The sequence below is a fragment of the Ruditapes philippinarum genome, unplaced genomic scaffold, assembly GCF_026571515.1.
Source record: "Ruditapes philippinarum isolate M1 unplaced genomic scaffold, ASM2657151v2 ctg169_1_1_1_1, whole genome shotgun sequence".
NCBI classification, from domain to species: Eukaryota; Metazoa; Mollusca; class Bivalvia; order Venerida; family Veneridae; genus Ruditapes; species Ruditapes philippinarum.
Window position 1 is genome coordinate 38,463 of NW_026863853.1, and position 16,845 is coordinate 55,307.

At 33.5% G+C, this 16,845-nt stretch overlaps 1 protein-coding gene and 1 long non-coding RNA gene across 2 annotated transcripts; one reads left to right on the plus strand and one right to left on the minus strand.

The window, feature by feature from the left end:
* Window positions 1-4,380: 4,380 nt before the first annotated feature.
* On the plus strand, window positions 4,381-13,714 carry LOC132723522 (ADP-ribose glycohydrolase OARD1-like). The gene is made up of 5 exons (XM_060708245.1): window positions 4,381-4,487; window positions 11,428-11,458; window positions 11,944-12,012; window positions 12,697-12,847; window positions 13,385-13,714. Exons 3-5 carry the CDS (start codon window positions 11,953-11,955, stop codon window positions 13,657-13,659), a joined length of 486 nt encoding a protein of 161 aa, XP_060564228.1. The 5' UTR covers window positions 4,381-4,487; window positions 11,428-11,458; window positions 11,944-11,952; the 3' UTR covers window positions 13,660-13,714.
* On the minus strand, window positions 7,638-11,401 carry LOC132723523 (uncharacterized). The gene is made up of 4 exons (XR_009624762.1): window positions 11,043-11,401; window positions 10,372-10,422; window positions 9,497-9,607; window positions 7,638-8,453 (listed from the first exon to the last, which is right to left on the minus strand). It is a non-coding gene; the product is annotated as an uncharacterized LOC132723523 (long non-coding RNA).
* Window positions 13,715-16,845: the final 3,131 nt, after the last annotated feature.

Sequence of the window (16,845 nt, forward strand, 5' to 3'; positions counted from 1 at the left end):
TGTTTTGTGAAAACACCGCAACATGTTTTAAAACTGTTACAGATAGGTGTTTTCACATGTGTTTGGAATCAAAACACTGAGATTTAGAGTGTATGTCCATTTTAATTCATATGAATACAGTTGACATAATCTACAAAGAAGTACTTCTTCATGCATAAATATGTTATTATGTACTGTATTTACTGTAAATATACATGGAATGGATGATTTGCTGCTTATATAACGGAATTTGACTGGTTAAAAATTTTAACAGACGGAGAACGTACCGTGCGGATAAGAATAAAAAACATTCCGTTGACGATAGACGACGAAGAAGTGATAAAACACAACTTGACGCTAAAAGGGATCGAAGTCATATCCATGTATCGTGAGAGACTAACCGTAAACGGGAATCTTACTATAACTGAAAACGGTGACAGGATTGTCACAGTATCTGCTCTATCCCTCAAGACACCCCTTGCAAAATTCACCGACTTCGGTAAATACTCAGCGCACGTGATTCATGCCGGTCAGTCTGGAGAGCCGAGTAACGAAAAAAGGCCGCGCAAATGCAGCAAGTGTTTATTAGACGGACATACTTTCTCCAGCTGCCCAAATGACTGGGTGTGTAGAACCTGCAATCGGCCTGGACACAAAGCTTCGGATTGTCTTTATAATAACGCCATAGAATCAGAACCCGACGCCGATTCTGAAACTGGTTCCGAGCAATCCAGCGACTCTACATGCATCTCTGAAGTACATGTTAAAAGCTCTAGTTCCGCCGTTCAAGCGCAAGGCCCAAAACCGGGGGCAACAATATCAACATCTCCATTAGCATCATCGGGAATAGGTCGTTGCTCTATATTACAGAAGTCTATGGGGGAAAATATTCTTTCTTATACTACCCCAAACAAGGACAAACCTCAACTTGTTAAAGAGCGCTCACCGCCAACACCCGCTGACGAGTACAGGGAGAAATGTAAATGATTGCTGTATCTTTTAATGTCACTTGGAACATTGTTTGTTTTACAAACGTGCTATGTTTTATGGACATGAAACAGAACAACGATTATAACTGGAACACATTTGGACTTTCATGTAATAAAGAGATTATTACAAGATTGTACATTAATTACGTGGGCAGTAGGCCTTCAAATCATTATTTTTTCAGTATTCTGTACATGAATGAATGCATAAATTATGATACATCTTTTAAAATGATATATATTTCATGTAAAAATGTATCATGTTATATAACTGGTGCACAAGAAACAAATTTGACATGGCCTTATAAATTTGTAAGCGTTGTGTTAAATTTTGTAAATAACATACTTATAACTAAGCAGCCACGAGTGAAATATGAACTTTTGGTGTTCACAAGGTGAAATATATTTCGATCTTACGCTAAACTAAACAAATTTTCTTTTTATTACATGCAAAGAAACGTTTTAAAAAGACATAAAACCCAATACTGAATGAAAAGCGCGCCAAATAATAATACAACGTACGTGACGTAATTTACGACGTCACGTCATTAAGTTGGTACCCAGTACGGTGCACGCTGGTATTTCACTGAAACAACGTAAGGGGCCTAAATTCAAAGTAGTGAAATTATCAAAGTGGTAATTTCACTGTTTCAAACAGTGAAATTACCAATTTTATATCACTGATATATAGAGGATATTTGTTTAGTTCAGTGTAAGATCGGAATATATTTCACCGAGTGAGCACCAAAAGGTATATTTCACGACTGGCGCAGCCACGAGTGAAATATGAACTTTTGGTGTTCACAAGGTGAAATATTTCGATCTTACACTAAACTAAACAAATTTTCTTTTTATTATATGCAAAGAAACGTTTTAAAAAGACATTAAACCTAATACTGAATGAAAAGCGCGCCAAATAATAACACAACGTGACGTCATTTACGACGTCACGTCATTAAGTTGGTACCCAGTACTGTGCGCGCTGGTATTTCACTGAAACAACGTAAGGGGCTTAAATTCAAAACAGTGAAATTATCAAAGTGGTAATTTCACTGTTTCAAACAGTGAAATTACCAGTTTTATATCACTGATATATTTCTATAAACCACCGAAAAGCAGGTACGTATATTAATTAATATACGTACCTGCCGAAAAGAATGTAATACACTGTAAATGTGTATAGTGGAACCCCATTGTATCGTGCTATTCATTGTATTTACAAATCTTTAGTTAACATTTACAACAGTGTCACGAAAATCTTTCGCATTTATTTTTGTGCAGTAAAATGATCAAAAACATGTTTCCAGTACCGTACTTGACGTTGTAGATAATAAATAGACTTATAAATAATGGTTCTTATTAAAAGTACATTTGTTGTCTGTTAAAAGTTCCTAAATTTATGCTGACATTTTAAAACAGACATCTTTGATTCTAATTGACTTAAATATCTAACATAAATATGGTTAAGGCTTCCCAAACTTTGGCTAACTGGGTGATGATATAATGGCGTGACCTAATTAAACAACCAGTTTGACCATTCGGAACTGCCTCGGCTATTACCTATAATATTATCCTTATACGAAGACTGACGGAAAGGGCCGAGTAGTTGCGATTGCCAGTTTGACATGTCTGTAAATAAGCTAAAAACTATATATCAGTGATGTTTGCCATGTAAATATTATGGCAAAAGGATCAAAATAAATGATACAAAATAAATATTCAGGGACATTTGAATTTTTTTAAATGCAGCTGTGATTTATGGGTTAATAGATCGAGACAACGGGGTTCCAGGCTATAATTTCATTTATTCTATAATTATTTTTGGCTTGCAGCCGTGGCTGCAAGCCATTTCATTTGGAAAACTTGTTCCGGTTAGGTGGTTTCCTGCTTACATCTGTTGGTGCATGATTGAACGGGAAACCAGCTGCAATCGTGCCAATCGCACCTTTCTGGCCTTTTCCGTCACTCTTCGGATTAATGATAATAGCCGATGTAGTTCCGATTGCAATCGTGACAATTCGGGCGATTCCGTCATACTGCGGAATCAGACGAAGTAATTTTACGGAAATCTAAGCTATTTTAGTTACTTCGGTAATCCCAGTTTGTTTATATAAATAGGATTTCTATTTTTACTCGATTTATCGGTTTAAACTGTAATAAATTATAAACGAAATTGTTCCGTTTCAATTGTTTTTCAAGACGCAAAAGTTAGTTTCTTTTATAATTATTTTATTTTTCTGTATACTAGTTATATACAATAGAGAATGGTCACTGTAGTAGTATTCCGTCTTCAAAGGGTAATCCTGCATGATCGAGTTATATTTAGATCTACTGAACGCAATTCAACTTCTTGGTGAGGTAATCTAAAAATAGCCCATGCATATCATTAACCTTGCCACGTGCTGATCTACAGATAGCGCATCGTATTTGTGATCGTGTAAGATAGTTGATACATGCTTACTAATTGGTACCACGTAACGAAGTATTTTAGTGCATTTACTTGTCTATAAAGCAAACGAATGATTTCACTGCGAAAAAGGGGAAATGAAATGTGCACACTTGTTTCCCTTCAGTATGATAGATAAATCTCCACGTTTTACGATTGATCATTTTCTTTATTAGTATAGATTTCAAATCGTTTTGACAAAAAAAAATCCAAAAAAAAATCGTTTTTTCCAAAAAAAAAAAAAAAAAAAAAAAAACAACTAAATAAACCCTTTATAATATATACAAATACCGTAATTCAAAAAAAAATGTGATAATAAATTGAAACCAAAAAAAAAAAATTTTTTTTAAAGGGTTGGGATAAGGCACAACTGTGCAAGCCTTTCCTTTTAAAAGGAAACTTTATTTAAGGACTCTGGTCGCCTCTATTAAGACAATCGCATCTTGGAATCAGTCCACAGTTATTTGCCTTTCGTTGACCACAATAAGGAAGTAAATCCGCATAAAAGAGTGCCTGTGTTTAATGCCAGATATAAATGAATAATTGAATGAAAGAGATAGAAAAAAAGGCCATTTCCTGACAGAATTCATTTCAAATAGTTGGTAAATGCCAATTTTGATCCAGATTTTATGCGAGTAAGTATTTTTTTAGTGTTTTTCTACATGACAGAACTCACATGGTTCCGGCTAATTACTGAAAACTGTCAGACTGATGTATTTTGAACTGAAATGCTGTGGAAAAATGATGAATGACCCCTAGTTTGCTATAGCTAGAATTATTTATCTTGGATGGTACTGTAAGCACAAGTGACTTTGATTTGATTGGAGAGTTAGTAATACTGCCACAGGGTTTAATGTTTATATAGAACATATAGTGAAATTAATTGTGGTCTGAGGCCTCTTCTCGGCCCCATTGTGTACACCGGTCTTACTGTCGATATTTGAGACCGGTGCGTATACAATGTCTCGGCCCTTTTATAATCGCCGAGGTATTCCGATTGCTTTTTAGAATACTCTTCAAATAGAAGAGTTGCGCAAAGTCAAGAAATTGCGCGAAATTGTGACAGAGCAATTTGTAATCAAAGTACTGAAAGTACTGGGGTATTCATTGTGTTTACAGATCTGACGGAACTGATAGTAAATGAAAACTATTTTAAGCTAATTGCGAGCTGGATCAACCTCAGTCAACCCTGGAAGTCTGTCGTTCAGCAATGTTTTCTAAACCTGATTGGCTTGTAGGTTCAAATTACAATAACAAATCATTCAATAAATAACTTTATTAACAAAAAACAAGAGAACTAAACTTTATAGAATTGAAACAAATAAATATATATACAACACTTTAAAAAAATGTTATCGATAAAATTATTAATGAAATGGTTTTAGAAAATGTCATCAGGCCTTTGGTTTTCATCAGGCCTTGTTTTTTATCAACTGATTCTTTTTATTATTTGACTTATTTAACAAAAGTATCTGCATTTTTTGACATTTCAAAGCATAAATTACTTAAAACTGTGTATATACAGAAAACAGGAATAAAATTGTATCATATGCATTTTAACAGCAACATAAATAGAATTCTTAAATTAAACAAAATTTACATCTTTATGACAGCTTATCTTGTTTACCCTAGGTCAGAGTGGTAATTATACAGTAAATACTTATTGCTGAATATTCATTAAGCATATCACTCTAAAACAAGCAATATTCTGTCTTTCCAATTATTATATAGACTGATTGGTAATCGGTTTAAACAAATCTTAAACAAGATAAACCAACAATAAAAACTACACTGTTATATTTTAAAACAAAGCTAATTATTAAGACAAACAAATATGAAATCAATGCTATTATAATCATTACTTTAATTGTTTTGAAGATGAAATATATATACAAAATAAAATACAATTTAAGTGAATTACATGTCACAAATGAGCCGTGTCATGACAAAACCAACATAATGGGTTTGCGACCAGCATGGATCCAGACCAGGTTAGTCTGATCAGGATCCATGCTGTTCGCTTACAAACCTTATTACAAGTAGAGAAACTGATAGCGAACAGTATGGATCCTGATCAGACTGGGCGGATGCCCATTATGTTGGTTTCGTCATGACACGGCTAAAATGTTTTTGCTATCGACTTTTGTTCCTAAATTAACAACAGATTGCATAATGATAAATAAAGATATTGAAATAATTAATATACAATTGGCTCTAAGTGCCAAGCTTACAGATTTTAAATAAACCTTGAGCCCTGTGTTGGCCTTTAAACATGTCAAACATTTAGAAAGTATTTATTAAGGAAAAGTGTATACAAATAATCATGTACCTCTTCATTATATGCCCATGACATTGAAAAACATTGTGTCATCTGTTTACTTCAAGGTTAGTCACATTGACAGTATCACATTTTAGACTTCATCTCTCTTGATTCCATTCATAAAAAGCACCCCCCCCCCCACCCTGCAGGGCCAGTTTTAACCCAAGGGCTTTTATTTGAACAAACTTGGAAGACATCCATAAGAAGATGATTCATGCTAAACATCAAAGCTCTAGTTTATTGGGTTTTTTTTAAAGAAGATTTTTTAAGTTTTTACTAACATATACTGTTAAAAAACAATGACAACCCTGGAGCAGGGCCAGTTTTGACCCCAGGGCTTTTATTTGAACAAACTTTGTAGACACTCACTAGAAGATGTTTCAACTTATAATAAAAACTCAAGCTTTTTGGGTTCTTTAAAAAAGATTTTTGAAGTTTTTACTATATGCATATAGGGAAAATCAATGATCCCCTGGGGCAGGGCCAATTTTGACCCGGGGCTTTTATTTGAACAAACTTGGTAGACACTCATTAGAAGATGTTCATGCTAAATATCTTAGCTCTAGCTCTTTGGGTTCTTTAAAAGAAGATTTTTAAGTTTTTACTATTTGCATTTAAAGAAAATTAATGACTCCCTGGGGCAGGACCAATTTTGACCCCAGGGCTTTTATTTTAACAATCTTTGTAAACACTCACTAGAAGATATTTCATGCTAAATATCTTAACTCTAGCTCTTTTAGTTTCTTAAAAGAAGATTTTTTTAAGTTTTTACTATATGCATTTAAAGAAAATTAATGACCCCCTGGGGCAGGACCAATTTTGACCCCGGGCCTTTTATTTGAACAAACTTGGTAAACACTCATTAGATGATGTTTCATGCTTAATATCTTAGCTCTAGCTCTTTGGGTTCTTTAAAAGGAGATTTTATAAAGTTTTTACTATATGCACATAGGGAAAAACAAAGACCCCTGGGGCGGGGCCAATTTTGACCCCAGGGCTTTTATTTAAAAAACTTGGTAGACACTCACTAAAGGATGTTTCAAGCCAAATATCTAAGCTCTAGCTCTTAGGGTTTTTTTAAAGATGATATTTAAAGTTTTTTTCTTTCGGTTCCCATTGCAACCAGAGTTCTGCATGGAATTAAATTCTTTGCACAATTTTTAAAGGTGACAGCCAAAGGAACATTCTTGTGAAGTTTGGATGAAATTAGCGTAGTGGTTTATGAGCAGATGTCATTTAAAGTAAAAGTTTACGGCCGGACGAAAAGGGATCACAAAAGCTTGACCTGTCACTTTGTGACAGGTGAGCTAAAAACTAAGGAATGGAGTTATGGTTCTTTGACACATTGGAAAATTCGAGTCGTTCAAGTTGATGTAGATTCAGTGATAGTTTGGAATAAGCATTTTTAACTTAAGGGATATAATTAAAACATGAAGCAAGGTAGAGTTATGTTTCTTGAACATTGCACTTCCTCTTAAAAGTCTCTATCACTTTGTGAAGTTTACATAAAATCCCTTCAATACATATCTAGTTATATTCATATTTCGGACAAGAGTGTGAAGGACAAATGTCTTCCTAAGTACAGACTATGTTTTTTTTTCCTTTATCAACTAAAATCTCAAAAACACCATTAAAAACATATTTTCCTCCATGAGCAACCTTTTTCCCCAAAAGTACAAGTCTGTATGGAATGAACACAGATATTTATCCAGAATCATAGGAGCATAAATTATAATAACATGCTAAATCTCTGTATAGTTCTATATCAGATACCAGTATGATGAACCTTACTTTTGTACCATTTAAGTTATAGCAAAATTCAGCTTTCAGCTTTCATTGACATACAGAAATGGGTCAGCCTTTAGTCCCCTCTTAATGAAAATAGAAGGGGACTAAATAACAACAATTTATTCTCATAGTTTCAATTCTCAGGTTTATTACTTATCATTACACCAGGCAAGCTAAGATACATGTTAAAACCACAGGCACTATATACCACATTTACCCATATATATGCTCATAATACTATATATAAAGAATAAAGGTCCCTAACGAGAGAAAAATATCATGCAAAACAAACAAGAACTGTTCGGTAAAAATACACCAGATCACTTTTTTATCTTTATGGTTGTCTCTAGGAATAATGTATCCTATCATAAACACTTTTTACTTCATCGAAATCCTACAAAATGCTCCAAAATACGAGCAAGTTTCCAAATTTCACTGAAATGTCATTGCATGTCGTTTTCGACGTCCAAGCGATGCATGTTAACAAAGGTGAATTCTAGTCAATTTCTACAAAATCAACGAATAACTGTTAAGATTTCGACATACTTTCTTTAAGGCAACTTGTATACAGTCAAACTATGATGTTTTTACTTCACAACTGTCTGACGATAACACTAACAAGCTAATAAATTAAAAATAATTGACAGCTCTGTTCCAGAAAGTAACCATTTCCTACATTACCGCACTGAATATAAGGTAAAGTAATGATTGGTTAAGCGGAAAATCCGAGTTTTAACATTTTCCTTCAACACAATGTTCATGACTGGCCTTGACTATTGACAGGGGATTCAATTCAGACTAGCCCTCTAAAATACTCCAACTAGTCCAAAGTGTTAATGGTGCCTATACAGTTATGATCACTACATCTGGAAACTGGAGATTCCCACCGAGTGTGATGCTTATCTTCATTCGCTTGACAGTGACACATGTCCACCTTAAAAAAAAGCAATAAAAATTATATGAAGTGCAATAATTTGCAAAAAAATGCTTATCTTATTTGTCTCTTCTTACATTTATAATGCAGAGCACTAGATTTGTGTGTCTGTCATACAAAATGACTTTCAATAATACTATTTAAATATATTTGAAATACAATTTCTTTAATAAATACTCATAGTAATACTAAATTCCTTTTTTGTGATATTTTTTCTGACACATATGTGCAGACAGTACATTGTGTACACCGGTCTTACTGACCTGAGTGAAACCATTCTAAGCATGATGCCAAGAAAATTTTGGACTTGTGAGAGGCTGTAAATGACCCCAGATTGATCATAAGGTAACGTGTAACCAACGCTGAAAAGCATTTGACTATATCTCAATCCATTGAGAAGTGGCATCACTTTGAAATCAATTTTGACTGAAAAAATCGAGGCAAAGTAGTGATTTTGGGCAATTTTGAGATGTCCCCTCGTTGCCATGGGAACAGAAAATTTAAGCCTGAGCATGTTGTTGCAAGGGCAATGGTCCAGTCAACATTTGTGCCAAGTTTGATTAGTGTTGAAGCAGTTTTTATAGTATTATAGCAATTTGAACTTGTAACGGGAGACTTTTCAATGGAAACAGCCATTTTCACAAAATGCTCATGAAGTAATGGGTTAAGAAATTTTGCATCTTGATTGGGAAAAATATTTAGTACCATGTACAAAGTTGTTAATCCAACAAATTGTATATCATTCAAAGCATAAAAAATACATAAAAAATTGACAATGGAATGTGTTTTTGAACATCATCTGTCTGGTACCATATTGGATTGAAATGGAATGAAGAAAAATTGTCACCTTTGATAACGGAATTTTGACTTATGATTTTTTTCTAAACTTGGAAAAGAAAAAAAGCATATTTGGTATTATTTGCCACTGGGAATGGGTCTGTTAATCTGACCCGTGGTGACACTGGTAAAAATGCATGTTTTCATTCATTTTTTTTGGAAAACAGTTTGGTTTGTGAAATATACATTAAATATTATATAAGTACCTGTTGTTTGTAATAATCTTCTAGTCTTTCTTTAATCTTATACTGTACTTTTTCTAGCTACATGTACCAGCCTTTCCAAGTGAATATTAAAGTAAATAATCTTTTATTTCCCTGAAAATATCAATTTAGAGATTTCATTTTCAAAACCATCCAAAACCATTTTACTTGTTTAAATAAGAAAAATATTTAAAGGGCGAATGCATACGATGATTATCTGCCATATTAATTTTATCAATAATTTCTGGTACAGGAGTTACCTCCCTTCTGTACATTTCTCACTTTCTGCTAAATTGACCACAGCAGTAGCTTCTATATTTGGATTCTTTTAGAGTTGCCCTAGGAAGTGAAGGATTATCACTCCCGAGATCCTGGATTTAATATAGGGTTACACCCTTGGGATTGTTTAGAGACACTTTTAATGTTTCCAACCTACCTAGAGCTGTACTCAGAAATCCAGACATGTAAATGAACAAAGGGGTCTATTCAATAAAAGCTAAATACTGGTTCCTGGATTCCCTTGTATTTCATAGCTGGCTCTTTAATGTATACTTAAAGTAATCGTTAACAATTTTAAAGCAGTATGATGTAGATATTGGTAATCTAAACTTGTATGAATTTTGGCATACTTTCACTTTAGCAAGACCCAGTTAGTAAAAAACAAAGATGGCTGAATCACCTCTACTAATATAAACCACAGACGACTGTCCTAGCTTAGATACAACAATATACATGTTGATAAAACAAATTGAACTTAAACTTAGGCATCAAGCAAGTGGCAGATATCATGATCATTTTATGTATCAAAACCACACACCGACTGCCTCTGCCATTTTCATAATAAAAAATTATTGTTACCAGTATATAGATTTACTTACGTCACAAGGAATATCCGCTACAATACCCACGACAAAAAGGTTACAGTCAACCTGGAAATAAATATTATACAGCATTTACCACATCAATCTAACTTTAAATCCTTCATGTAATTTTGATTCTTATTTAATTTTTGAACATAAGCGACTTCCGGTCGTAAACAAACAAAGGAACTTCCGGTATGAGTCATGTTTATGACGCGAACCTTACATAATGAAATTTGTTAATATTTCACAACCAAATACAAAACTCTAAAAAGCAGCTCATTAACCACATTTTCTAACGAAAAGAAAGTGATGAAATAGATAATAACAAACGCCTTTCACGCTACTGTCAACAATGGGCCAATTCTCAAAAGTGGGTCAATCTCGTGTTTGTGTTTATGTTATGACCAAGTTACGTGACACACGAGTAAACAACAAAAAAACATGACAATGATCAAAATCAGTGGATAAGTTGGTCTCAAATCGAAACATTCTAACACTTTCATTTCGAATTATAGGGAAAATTACGTAAATGACAAAATGACGAGCGGCCGAGTCAATCAAAGTGTTTTTGAAACTTGGCCGTTTATTCAAATTTCCCGTAAAATACTCGTCAAGTTATGTAATGAATAAATATATAAAGTGATAATCAATGAAAAAAAAACAATAACTCAAATATATTTACTTACAATATGTGCGATGGTTGTTGATTCTTTCCTGAGCAATTTCTCTTACGTGTTGTTCTCTTCGATAAATTATTGTGAGTCTGCGCATGCGTTAATAATAATTTGTAGCGTAGAAATACAGGAAATTTTTATCGATGTTTTTAGATGTCAAACATGAATAAAGTGCATGATTTTCGGGTAGAAAAAACTTTAACATAATTTTTTGCAACATTGGGACGGATAAGTCATCGCTTAGCGTATGCTTAAAGCGATTTAAGTGCAAATCATGAACTACTTTATGTCACGGACGTATAAGCGGATGGATGCTGTTCAGCAAATCCACTCTGCCTACCTTTTTTTGAGATTGTACTTATAACTCTGTATTCATTCTGCTTCGCACAATGAATACAAAAACGAAAGTAGACTTGTGTAAACTTGTGGTAAACGCTGTTCATTTTAAAATATCTATTGACGGTCTAACCTAGTTGTTAAAGAACTTTTTATAAGTTTGAAATTCTGAATTGGGTGCCCTATTATTTATGAAATATTTTGGCTGATATATTAATTAGATCTATCATTGTTTGGTTGATTTGGTTATAATTATAATCTACATGTACAGTGTAGTTCTGGCTTCCAAAACTTTATAAGCCGCTTTTTAACATTTTTGTTTTTCATCAGATGCGGCGTTCACGTCATGTCATATATATAAACGGGTACGCTGAAGACCTTAAGCTATGTACAGTGATGTATATATGTATCTGTGATTTCAGGCTTAGAACTCTACTGAATAACATTTTGAAATGGTTCTTTGTTTACATATATTTTTAGCTTTATAAATAACAACAGGACTGTTGTTAATATATTTTTTTTTAAAATTGGGGTTTGTCGTTAATATGTATTATATGATCTATTTATGTATTTTAAGGATTTCAAAATGGCAGCCTGTGAAGATGAAAATGAGAACAGCTCAAACAAAAATGATGGAGACACAAGTGTAAGTCACAATTCTAAGGCAATGCCTTTTTATATTGTCTTATTGGATTACATGGACATTGGGCATTTAAAGCAGGGGATACTGGTTTGATCCTCCTAGTTATTTCTCCATGGCTAGCGTAAATGGTTTGACAAATTTTACAAACTGTTTCACTTACTGTCAGACCACTGGAAAAAGAATTACCGGTCCAAAATTATCTCAATGTTTTTTTGACAAGTTTAATTAGTTGTACTAGTAGGATTGGTAATGGGCCACTTGCAGAGAAACTGGTAATTATTAATGTTACTAAAGTGATGTAATATGCAGTTATAATATTTATTTATATTTATATTGTAAAAGATTATCCCTTATTTGTCAAGGAATTATTATCAACCACTTGTTTTCTTAATATTTTGAAATATTTTTTGGTGTTTTTTGTCCAGATCTCAGATATTTTATAATATATAAGTATTGCCACTTATCACTACACAAAAGAATGATATGAATATCCACATGCAATTTATTACATGTAAAAGATCGTAATGATTTCTTACTCAAGTTGACATATTGTATCATTTTCATGGGCAGTTATGATACTTGTACATGTAACTTTATATGTTAAAGTATATCAGATATCAAGACATCACAATTATGACACTGGAATGTTTTCATGTGGACTATGGAATTTTTTTTATGTTTATTCAGTTTTCAGTCATACACAAAAAAGGAGATTTATTTACCTGTGACTTCAGTGAAAGTTTAGCTCACTGTGTTAGTAAGGACCTGCGAATGGGAAAAGGAATTGCCACCCTGTTTAAACAGAATTTTCAGGGATTGTCAGAGCTAAAAGCTCAAGGTATATTTGGCTTTTACAAAATGTTCATTAGATTTGCTAGAAAACAAATTATTATGTCTCTGACTAACAATCATATCAGTGGCAATTAAGTATTTATAAAGATATTATTAATAAGATAGTTTACTAAACAAATGTATAATTTGTGTACATACAGGGCTAAGTAACTTCTTATGCATGCCAGATGCTGTAGTCATAGTTTTTATATGGATATGAAAGTTCACCTTACCAATTTCATTTTACCAATTTCATTTTATCAATTTGATTTACATGTTATTCAGATTAATAATGACAGCAAACCCATAGATTTTCATTTATGTAAGTTTTGTTTGAAGTCAAAACTGCTATTACAGTAGAAAGCCTTTATAAGGGGTAATACACAGTTGCTGCCAGAGAATGTTCACAATGCCATTATAAATTCTAGGGCCATTATTGCTGTCTACCCATAAATGTTTACTTTTATTTATAACAAGTATAGACTCGGTCTAGTATAGATTCAGTCAAAGCTTTTCTATATAGTACATTTTTATTACCTTACAGCTAAAGATGTTGGTGATGTGGCAGTTTTGAAGCGAGATGAAAGATTTGTGTATTATTTGATAACAAAATCTAGGTACTTCGATAGACCCACCTACGAGACACTGGAAGATAGCCTGAAAGCAATGAAGACCCACTGTGTTACGAATAACGTTAAAGCATTAAGTATGCCTAAGATTGGTTGTGGACTTGATAAACTAGAGTGGGATCAGGTTGAGGCAATCCTGACAAGGTTATTCCAGGATACAGGCATAGTAATCACAATTTACAGTTTTTAAATAGACACTATGTTTGGAAGTAACATTTGAATCAGTAAAGGTTGAAATGGTATAATTGTTTTATTCAGATTACTGTAAGAGACAATGTTTCTTTAAGAAGAAACTTTTAAGTACTTTTTAAAGTTCCATGAGTTTAAATAGTTTCAAGATATATTCAACTTTGCTTTTAAATTCAAGAATACACACAAATGTATTTGAATTGAAAATGTAGATACTCTATCATCTCATTATGCTAAGACATTTTGGATATTTTTGCATCATTTAACTTTTGCTAATTAGATGTATTATTAACAAGCTAAATTTGAAAGGATAATCAGTGTAGAAAGTCATTTTTGTTAGTTTTATGTATTGCTATAAATGGCTTTATGTAAAACAAATCTGTTACAACAACCTGTCTACATTTGTTTTTTTGGGGGGTTTTTTTGTGGTGTTTTTAGCTCACCTGTCACAAAGTGACAAGGTGAGCTTTTGCGATCGCATTTCGTCCGGCGTCCATTAACTTTTACTTTAAACAACATCTCCTCATAAACCGCTAAGCCAATTTCATCCAAACTTCACAGGAATGTTCCTTTGGTGGTCACCTTTCAAAATTGTTCAAACAATATAGTTCCATGTGTTCTGGTTGCCATGGCAACCAAAAGAAAAAACCTTAAAAACTCTTCTTTAGAGCTGGAGCTTGGATATTTGGCATGAGACATCATCTAGTGAGTGTCTACCAAGTTTGTTCAAATAAAAGCCTTGGGGGTCAAAATTGGCCCCACCCTGGGGGATCATTTATTTTCCTTATATGTATATAGTAAAACTGAAAAAATCATCACTTAAAAAACCAAAACACCTAGAGCTTAGATATTAAGCATGAAACTTCTTTTGGTGAGTGTTTGCAAAGTTTGTTCAAATAAAAGTCCTGGGGTGAAAATTAGCCCCACCCCAAGATGTCATTGATTTTCCTTAATGTATATAGTAAAAACTAAAAACCTTTTTTTAAAAAAACCCAAAGCGTTGAGATTTGATATTAGGCATGAAACAACATCTAGTGAGTGTCTACAAAGTTGTTCAAATAAAGGGGGGGCGGGGTCATTTATTTGTCTTTTATGTATATAGTAAAAACTGAGAAAAAAAATCAACTTAAAAAACCAAAAGAGCTCGAGCTATGAAACATCTTATAGTGAGTGTTTACCAAGTTGGTTCAAATAAAAACCTTGGGGTCAAAATTGGCCCTGTTTTGGGGGGCCATTGAGTGCTTTACCAAGGTTGTTCAAATAAAAGCCTGGGGGTCAAAATTGGCCCTGCCCCAAAGGTGTCATTAATTCTCCTTCTATGATTATAGTAAAATCTTAAAAAATCAAAATAGTTAGAGCTAAGATATTAAGCATGAAGTTTGTTCAAATAAATGCCCTGATTTAAAATTTGCCCTGCCCTAGGGGGTCATTGATTTTCCTTATATGTATTTAGTACTTCGTTTAAAAAACCCAAAGAGCTAGAGCTTTAATATTTGACATAAAACATCTTCTAGTGAGTGACTACCAAGTTTGTACAAATAAAAGCCTTGGGTCAAAATTGTCCCTGCCCAAGTGGGGGGTCATTAATTTTCCTTATATGTATATACATGTAGTAAAAACTTGAAAAATCACCTTTTGAAAAAGAGCTAGAGCTTAGATATTAAGCATGAAACATCTTCTGGTGAGTGTCTACAAAGTTTGTTCAAATAAAAGCCCTGGAATGTTTTGGTAGTCAAATTTAAAAATTGTTCAAAGAATTTAATTCCATGTAGAACTCTGGTTGCCTTGCCATGGCAACCAAAAGAAAAAACTTAAAAAATCTTCTTTTAAAAAACCCATAGAGCTAGAGCTTAGGTATATGGCATGAATCATCGTCTAGTAAGTGTCTACAAAGATCAAATAAAAGCCCTGGGGATCAAAATTCGTCCTGCCCAAGGTGGGGGGTCATTGATTTTCCTTATATGTCTGTAGTAAAAACATAAAAAGTCTTCTTTGGAAAAAACCAAAGAGGTAGAGCTTAGATATTAAGCATGAAACATCTTCTAGTGAGTGTTTACCAAGTTTGTTCAAATAAAAGCCCTGGTGTCAAAATTGGTCCCACCCCATGTTTTTGAGCTGTTGTTTTCCGTTGGCAATAGAAACCTACAGTAATGTTTTTATACATGCACTATTTTAGATACAAATATGAACTTTGTGAAATCAGTTTTAGATTTAGATTTTATATTTGCTTTTATTTATTGATTTCAATATTACTTGTATCTTGTCATGGAGAGTTTATATTCAGGGGAGTGATTTCAGAGCCATCATGGCCCTCTTGTTATGCTCCCCGAAAAATTTCGGGGGAGCATATAGTCGTCAGGTTGTCCATCCGTAGGTCCCGAATTCGTGTCTGGCCCATAACTTTGTTATTTGAAGTCGGATTTTAAAACTATATCACAGAAATGATCACCATATTGTGACGACATGTCACGCGGAACATTTGGGTGGCTACCTTAAGCATGACACTGCAGCAAAATCGTGTCCGGTCCATTACTTCATTATTTGAAGTCGGATTTTAAATTTATTTCACAGAAATGATCACCATATTGAGACGTGTCGTGCGCAACATTTGGGTCGCTACCTTGAAGGTCAAGGTCACAGCAAAATCGTGTCCTGCCCATAACTTCGTTATTTGAAGTCGGATTTTAAAACTATTTCCCAGAAATGATCACCATATTGAGACGACATGTCGCGCACAACATTTGGGTCACTACCTTGAAGGTCACAGCATGACATTGCAGCGAAATCGTGTCTGGCCCATAACTTTGTTATTTGAAGTCGGATTTTACAAATATTTCACAGAAATGACCACCATATTGAGACAATGTGTTGTGCACAACATTTGGGTTGTTTTTACAGTTTGAACTTTGTCTGTGACATAACTGACACTACAAGAGATATACCTTCCTGTGTCCAAAACCTATTCAGGGAGCATCACCCAGTTCAACTGGCTCTTGTTTTGTGTGTTTTTGTTGTTGCGGGTTTTTTTGTTGTTTTTTTAATATTTTGTTACTAAGAATTTAAGATAAATAATTGTTTATAACATGGTTTACATTCTATTTTCACAACAATTTATACTTTCTCAAGCTGCTTCATTTGCTCTGTCAGAAAAATTACAGTAGATAGACATTCATTTTTTTCTTGTTTT